General features: G+C 59.3%; 1 protein-coding gene across 2 annotated transcripts; it reads left to right on the top strand.

Moving 5' to 3' along the window:
- Positions 1 to 2,347: 2,347 nt before the first annotated feature.
- On the top strand, positions 2,348 to 5,620 carry LOC117652275. Of its 2 annotated transcripts, XM_034397063.1 has the most exons (5): positions 2,348 to 2,489; positions 2,632 to 2,950; positions 4,094 to 4,276; positions 4,565 to 4,852; positions 4,932 to 5,620. In XM_034397063.1, the coding sequence occupies exons 2-5, from the start codon at positions 2,882 to 2,884 to the stop codon at positions 5,211 to 5,213; spliced, it is 822 nt and encodes a 273-aa protein (XP_034252954.1). In that variant the 5' UTR covers positions 2,348 to 2,489; positions 2,632 to 2,881; the 3' UTR covers positions 5,214 to 5,620. The 2 variants fall into 2 exon arrangements, with proteins under 2 accessions (XP_034252954.1, XP_034252953.1); XM_034397062.1 differs by lacking the exons at positions 2,348 to 2,489; positions 2,632 to 2,950 and adding an exon at positions 3,139 to 3,350.
- Positions 5,621 to 8,168: the final 2,548 nt, after the last annotated feature.

Below are 8,168 nucleotides of genomic sequence, written 5' to 3'. Positions count from 1 at the left end.
TCTTGATGGCTCTGCTTGGCGAACTGCCGGGCCGACGACGGCCTCGGCCTGCTGCCCGTCGGAGTGCAATGATGTCGTCAGGGGAGTGTCGTCCTGGGTCCATCTGCCCCCCCCCCCTCTTTCCCGACCGCAGCGCCCACTACGCTCGAGCCTTTCTATTTATGATCTGTAAACACGATGAATGGTGAAAATTTCATTTTCCGGCGGTGGGCCAGCTGCCGGCTGCTGAAAGTGAAATGGGCGCCGCGTTTCCGATAGCGGGGCAGCGCAGCAGCGCAGCTGGCGGATGAATAATTTGGAGACACTTGGCTGCAGCGACTTCCTTTCTTTATCTGCTCTGCAGTGAAGCTCGCGGAGGCACACTGCGAGAAAGAAGGTAGTTGGGAGCGAACGTCTCAAGACGTCCCCCTGACCTTGCCGGCCCTCCTGGTGGCCCCTCCGCATCGCCGCATCGCCACGGCACGGCCATCGCCGTCCCTCTCGGAAAAAGAAAGAAATGGTGGCGCCGCTGCGACTTCTCGCCCGCCTCCTCCGAGACCCTCCCCTCCCCATTGCCAATCACGGGGCGCTAATCATATCAACATCCGGAAATGCGTAATTGAGACAGGGCTCGTCCCGCGTGCCCTCGAGTCCGCCATCCGCCGCTCTGCGTCGCCCCCTCCCCTGATCCCCGCTGCTGGCGCGCGCGTCAAGACCACCCCCACCCCTCCGCCTCTTCCCCGGTGCTCCCCGGGGCGAGGCTTGTTTGGCTGCCGCGTGCTGTTTGCCGGCGAGAGGTCTGATGTGAGCTGAGCCTTCTGTGCCGGCGGTGCTGACGCCAAACCGTTCCTTCGTCCTAACCTTGACTGCGGCAACAGCGGCGCAGCGTCTAACTGCCGCGAGTCATGGCAGGGCCTGTGAGGCCTGCGAGGGCCTGGCCCTCCGCCCTTCTCGCTTTACTCCTTCCTCCCTGGGCACCTTGGGCCTGGAGTCGCCTGGAGTCGCCTGGAATCACTCGGGGCGGCCGTGCAAACATCACGGTGAACAAAATCGGGATAAAAGAGCCTCGCAGACCTTAGGACACTTACCTCTGAATGCACGAAATCAAGCACAAACAACTATTTGGTGTGTTCAAAGTACGGCCCTTTCTGTCTCTTTTGTGCGATGGTGCCGCTGCGCCTCGAACGCAGGCTCCAGTGAGGCGGGGACGGCCGCACCTCACCCTGCCGGCCCTTTGTAACGTTTATAACCCAGCAGGTCGAGGGAAAGTGACCGTATCCGTCCGCCCGTCCGTCGAGCCGACACATTAAGAGTGCACCGCTTGGGCCAGGCATGGTGGTGGTTGTTTGCACACCAAACATGTAGGACGCCGGCAAAATAAGCATTTCATAAGGGAATTTTCCCCTTACAACGAGCAGCGTTCTCCTGCTTTAGTCCTGGAGCCTGACCTCCACCTCCAGCTCCGCGAGCATACCACTCGAGGGCCGCAGTGGTTTGCCAATCTGCGCCTTTGCAAGGCCGAGCTCGTGGCCTCGCTGATAGGCGAACCGCGTCCTTGCTGGCATCCTTTGTTCATTTCTGAGGTCACGGCGCAGACTTCCCCATTCCCCCTCCCTCTCTGGTAAAAGCTCTGAACGCTGGAACGCCCTGCGCATCCCCCCGCGGGGCCCCGCAGACCGCTGCGGGGTCACTTTGGGGCACCGCGGGGGGCAGCCCAGCCTGGCCAGAGCTCCGTGGGGCACCGTATAAGCAATGGGGCCACGGCGGGCCCCCTGTGTGCCACAGCCCTGGTGGTTCTCCTGGTGGTCCTGCCGGTGATGCAGCAAGAAGCTGGGGGTTTTCGCGCGCATGCTCCGAACGTCAGAGCTCACCCTCACAGCGAGCTAAGTCCGTGGTTTCGTGTCGCTCTCGCACTCGTTGGGCGCTTGAATGGCTACGAGAGGGACCGAGCGACGAACTTACATTCGGCACCAGCCTGCGGGACAGCGTACTCGCTGCTGAAGAGATCGAGTTCCCCGCCTTCTGCCCGCCTGTTGTTGTTCTGGTGCTTGTTTTTAATTGTCGACCCGAAACACATTGACGACGTTTGCCGTAGGCACGCCGCGAGCGAGCGCAGATTCGCTGCCAACTTTGGCCATTTCAGTTGAAGGCTCCTCGCAGTGAGGCGAAGCGTCGCTCTGCAAGGCGGTGCCATTACTCATGCGAGACCGTCGCCTCTTTATCACAACACGCTCCCCCCCCCCCTTCTCCCTTCCCCCATTATCCCCCTACACACACACTCACACACCTGAACCGCGACGGTCGAGCGTTGAAGCGACAAACTGTAAACTCGGGAACGTCTGCTGCTGCAAGGTCTATTTGCAAGCGTACCCGGCAAAGGAAAAGACAGGCTAGAAATGCCTTCATGGTGCTTCAAATGCCTCCAACTCTTCAACAATTTTTATGAAGAGATAACACAACGCATCGTTGTTGTTAGACACTCGTGGGCCTAGCGAACGGTGACAGTCTCAGTGAGTGAACAGCAACGACAAGGATAGCAAAAATAAGGACAAAAAATAAACTTCGAAACTAAGTTACCATTTTGCGTGGAATCAAATTCCAGAACGCCGGTGTTTCGACAAGCCTTAAGAACACGCGTTGCTCTTTTGCCAGGTCGCCGCTGCCGTGTATGTCGCGCGCGCTCTCTCGAAGCCGCCGGTCGAGCTCTCGAAACGGAGCAAGTTCGACGTGGAGGAGGTGGCGTCGGCAAGCCGCGCCAAACTCCGCCATGCATGTGTGTCTGTGTCTGTGTCCGTGTTGACTCTTGGACGGCCCGCTGGGCCCAGCCCTGCCTGCGGCCCGCCCGCGGACCCACACATATATACACACCCCGGGCTGCAGCCTGCACCAGGCCTGCACCGACATGGCCGAACATAACCTCTCTCTGCTGGCGCTGGCGCTCGCCGTCGTCGTGGGGCCCGCCGCAGCGCAGGTGGGTGTGCTTGTGTGTGTGCATACATGTGTTTGGACGGAAGTGTGTGTATGTGTGTGTAAGAGAGAGAGAGTGCAGGAGCAGGACCGACCGAAGTGTCTACATGTGTGTACATGTCCGTGTGTGTGTGTGTGTGTGTGTGTGTGTGTGGGTGCGAAATTGCGGCCGCACTCACCTGTTTGCAGCGTGGCCGGCTCAGACCAGCAAACGACCACATGTCTGTCTCTGTCTAGCGTCCACGGTGGCGGTCAGTAGATTGTGCCCCGTGTGTGCGATGTGGACAGACTTGCTGCGAGCGGCACACACAGACGGGGCGCGCCAACCCGCCGCATGTGTGCATGGACAAATGCGGACCCAAAAACAAAAACAAAAACGTGGCGCGCGCTATCAACAAGCTGCAGTGAGTCAGTGTGCCTCCACCGACGCAGGCCTTTGTAGTATTCGCAGTTGGCGGAAAACTACATCTATTTTCAGCTCGATTGCTGTGCTGTCAGCTTAGTACTCTGACGTGCACAATAAGCGTCATAAAATCGGTGAACTTGTACAGCGCCACCTAAATTAATTTTAGAAAATCGATTGATTTTGTTGAAGAAATAATTTTGAGATGACAGTCCGGGCGCCATGACCACGTGACCCATTGTGTGATGTCATCGCGCTCTGACGGGGTCGTGTTTTGCCATTCGTTCCGTCCGGGCCGCCCTGCGCGGGTGGGGGTTCAATTCCCGTCGATTCCGAAACGCATTAGGCGATACTTATTTATGGGCGCGATGTGCCTGTATGGCCTGTATGTAGATGCGCATCCATCGCGTGATGAAAGCGCTGAAAGCGGCGCATCGAAAACACCAAAGAGCCGCTTCTGTCCTCGTCGCGCTGCCGAGCGGTCCGGAACAGTCAGTTTGGGGCCCCCTTCGTGGGGAAAACCGGGCCAAAGCGCGAGGCCCCAGGGAAGAGGGGACCTGTGGTCATAAATCGTCCAGTTGCGCGCAACTGCAGAGCGGGGTGGATTGTGTGGAATAAAAGGCGGGTCAGACACGAGTACGATGGTGGGGTGCTAGAGGGTATCGCCGAGAACAGTGAAATGGATTTTTGAGTAGTAATCAACACCCATGGTGGCGGGTCGCCACTTCTTTTCTCATATTACAGTTCAACAACTGGCTCCAGGCTTCCATCGCCAACTCGGTCTCCGCCAGCCTGTCGGGCGTGTCCCACACGGGCATGACGGACAGCATCGTCTCCGGCGTGGAGAACGGCGCCGACAACCTGCGCAAGACCCTGCAGGAGCTGAACGGCACCGGCAACAACGCCGTGGCCCTCGCGCAGGACAAGGTGAGCCCCCACCTCCAGGAAAATTGGAAATTACAACTGTCAATTCTACTAAATATGTTCGGCTAATGCACCGGGGTTCATCTCGTAAGTGGTCCGGTTGGCAACATTGCTAATAGAATAACTAGATTCCAAATTGAATGAAAACGGCTCTCGATGTGGCTGGTCCTGAAGAGATGTATAGATGGCCCATCCGAACAATCAACCATGATTGAACCCTGAAACCGGCAAATATTTTCCGTTGTTTCTGACACTGCATTTCTCATCCCCCGCTGGGCAATGGTTCGACAGGTTCGGGACTGGTACGCCGTGCGGCTGGCGGCGATCTGGCGCTCGCCGGTGGCGTACGCGCAGTGGCTGAACCCCGACGTGGCGGACGACGCCTGCCCCGAGGACTCCGTGCTGGGCCACCTACTCCGCGACGCCGAGCGCGAGGCGCTGTCCTGCGTGCAAGACAGGGTGCCCCGCGGCATCCCCGACGTGCAGGCTAGCGTGGCCTCGGTGCTCGGCAGGATCAACCAGTACATGCTGTCCGTGCGATCCCAGGGCGAGGAGTGCGACGAGGAGGTCGGCTTGCAGGTACCGAAGTGCACTGGTGGCGGAGGCCCTCTTGGACCCTCCACTTTTGGACACTCTTTACATTGTCTCCTCCCTGCAGGGCGTGATGTGCAAGGCGACTCGCCTGGCGCCGATGGCCGGCATGCTGGGCTCGCTTGGAGGCGACGTGGGCCGCGTGGGCGGCCAGATCGGCGTGCTGGTGGACGGCACGGCGAGGCAGTGCACCGTGCAGGCGTCCCAGTCCCGCGAATCCCTGGCCACGGCCGCCGCCAACGCCGCTGCCGAGTGCATCAAGGCGACGGGAGGCAACGCGGGCAACATGGAGACGGCCAGGTACTTCACCAACTGGAAAAACTCCAACAATCTCATCACGATCCGTTGACGGCGTGGCGGCCACTCGGGCGTTCACTTCTGCGTTTCTCTTCAATCCCTCACCTTGATGAACTTCGGGACTTGCACCCCGTCCGGGCCGGCGTCGCCATCCCAGGCTGTGGTGGTTGGACTGGCAGCTCCGCGGGCCGAGCGTGGCGGCCGTGGCTCGTGTGACGCCGCCGCCAACGGAAGATTCTACGGAGTCAGGATCGGACGAGCACCTGCTGCCTGCCGCAGACAACTTCGGCCGCCAGCTTTTACCGCACCACAACGACCATCAGGGCTACGGCCATCGTGGCCACCGAACCAGCAGGCCGCAGACCTCCACGACCAGGACCTGGAAAACCAAAGCCAGGCGGGTCGTCAGGCGCCGGACCACGCTGCATATTTCCGCAAAATAAAAGTAGTGACCCCGACGCCGGCTTGGATTTTGGACCCTGTTCCCCATCTCACGGCACCATTCGCTCTCTTTCCAGTTATTTTACCGGAAAGATGATGCGGGTGTGGGCCAACCCTCGCAACTGGAATTCAATTCCGCTATTCCTCGCGGCGTGGGGTTAACGTGGCCGCCGTGACCCCGGGGTTGCCGCGGTCCCTCTCGGTACGTACTCGGTGATGACGCGCGGCGCCAGGCAGCCCTTGTGCCGAGCCCACCACGAAGCCACCCCACCTGGAGGCCCTGGAGGCCATGGAGGCCCTGGAGGATGCGGCGCGGCCCATTTGCATGTCACAGGATTGATGCGGGTGAGGAGGGTGTTCCCGGTGTGGCCAGCACGCCGCGCGCCACGCCAGAGAGGCAATCTGCCCAAGACCGCCCGGCCCCGCGACCGCGCCTGTCCCTCCCCCGTCCGTCCGAGGGCCTGTTCGTCAGTCGGCGTCAGCCATTATGTCAGTAACTCATTCAGTCTGTCGGTCAGTGAATCAGTCAGTCAGCTTTGGGCATCTGTCTTCCTGTGGAACGCGGAATGGCCCGTACAATGTGTACACGAGCAAGGGCGGGATGAACACGTTCGACACGTTCCGCTGGCCCGCTTGTTTTCGCCCCCTCATTCCATTTGTCCCTGCGAAACTGCCGCCATGGTGTTCAAGCTGTGATTATAGCCGAATCCCGTGCGGGCGGGGGCTTTCAGTGTGTAAGTGTGTCGGTGTATGCGAGCGTGCATGTGTTTGAGTGTGCCTGTGTTGCTCCCTTGTCCCCGAGTTCGCACTCTGGAATTTCTCCCAATCCAATTATTGTTTCATAGATTTTCATTACCGTTTTTGTTGCGCTGGAGGCCGAGAGACCGGGCTTGGCCGGGCTTGGCCGGGCTTGTCGGGGCCCAGCAGGCAGGATGGAAAATAATTCCGGAATTGGCGCGCACGGCGCAGGGCGGCGCAGGGCGGCACGGAAGCAATTTCTGGGTGGGGCGGCCTTTGAATACGGCCCCGTTTTTAGCCAAACTTGCCGGCGCGTTCCGTCCCGCCGCCCTCACGTCGCCAAGGGCGCCAAGGGCAGCCGAAGCCGAGGCTCTATTAACATTACTTCCGATCGCCTCCTGACAGTGTGGTGGTTGCTAAATGCTTCGTTTTATGTGGGGGCACTTTTCTTCGCTTTGTTGAAGGGGTCCTGCGGTGCAGCCCTTGGTCCAGCCCTGCAGGCCTTCCAGGATTCGGCCCAGGGTCGTTCCAGGCCATGCTGGTCGTTACGTAATTATTGGCGGCACGTGAGGCCCATTACTTATCAGGAACATCCCCCACCCCCAAGCCCATCGCCCCAGCGCCTTTCGCCACATCGGTCCTCCCTGCCAAAATATTCCCAATATTGCTTTATTTTGTATTTTATCTCTGCAGTTTCTCACAACCTTTCTTTTTCCCTTTTTAAATCAGCATCACCATTTGTAATCGGATTTATTTCTGGTGCCTTGTGAGTGCTTTTGCTCCATGTCCGCGCCATTCTAGGCAGTGGAATCGTCGAGCAAGGCGTCTTGCCCTGTTGATGAGCCGCACCGCGTGCCATAACCGAGTCAGTCGTCATAAAGGAGTGACGACCCGGCGTTGAATTATTGAAAAATAAAAGTGCCCGGCCGGGACTCGGAGACTCGGTCTGAGAGCCCCAGACACTTTACTGTCTGGCTGCTGCAGCGACATTTGCACAAGCCGCACGAGGCGAAACTGTCTGATTGAAAGCGTCAACGTCTGTGGGGGACGCCCGCCCGCCCGCTGCCAACGAGGCCTGCCTGCCTGCAGACGTACGCAAATTTAATTTTGGTTAAAGTCTCAACTACGACTAACGAACTCGCACCGGCGGCTTGGCAAGCAGCCAAAACGTTCTCCCCACACTAGTACTTGCATGCTCACACAAAGCCGCACTCGAGCGCGCACACGCTACATTCGTTCCACGCACTTTCTCGACACACGCACGCACGCTCGGGCGCGCATGCACACACATTACATACATTACGGTACGCACGCACAGATTGCGGACGCACATTACAAACACAGCATGCATTCTTTATTCGCGTTACAAACGGCCGTGCCAAAGGGCTGGCTGGGGCTGGCTGGGGCTTGCCGGCCCACCCGCACATTGAGATGCACCGCGTGGGCCCCACTCCGCCTCTCTCACACCCCCACGGCTGCCCACGGCCCTACGGAACGCTCTATGAATGCGAGAGAGACAGAGCGACAACAATGCGCTCTTCGGAGTCACCCCACCGTGTACCTGGCACCCCGCAGGAGCTTTACATCTACTCCGCCAGCCAGCGCGCGTGTGTCATGCTTGTCATGCTTGGCTGTTACTCGCTGGTACACTGGCACATGCAGTGGTCGAAATTCACTCCGTGAGGCGTCGCGGGTCCCTCCCCCGAGCCTGGCCGCCCTGGCCGGGCTGCCGACAAGTGCAGGGCAAATACAACAATGCTAATGGCCTCATCGGTGTGGAGTGGTTAGTCAGTCCCTGGAGCCACACACTCGATAGACCGTGGGGGCC

This window comes from Thrips palmi, unplaced genomic scaffold (genome assembly GCF_012932325.1).
Source record: "Thrips palmi isolate BJ-2018 unplaced genomic scaffold, TpBJ-2018v1 HiC_scaffold_7, whole genome shotgun sequence".
Classification (NCBI taxonomy): domain Eukaryota; kingdom Metazoa; phylum Arthropoda; class Insecta; order Thysanoptera; family Thripidae; genus Thrips; species Thrips palmi.
This window is presented reverse-complemented; position numbering and strand designations above follow the sequence as displayed.

Bases quoted from the DNA above. Each gene is read 5' to 3' on its own strand.
- LOC117652275 (XM_034397062.1), top strand. From the start codon at position 3,225: ATGTGGACAGACTTGCTGCGAGCGGCACACACAGACGGGGCGCGCCAA. The intron at 3,351-4,093 runs GTGAGTCAGTGT...CTCATATTACAG, and splicing joins CGCGCTATCAACAAGCTGCA to TTCAACAACTGGCTCCAGGC. The intron at 4,853-4,931 runs GTACCGAAGTGC...TCCTCCCTGCAG, and splicing joins ACGAGGAGGTCGGCTTGCAG to GGCGTGATGTGCAAGGCGAC.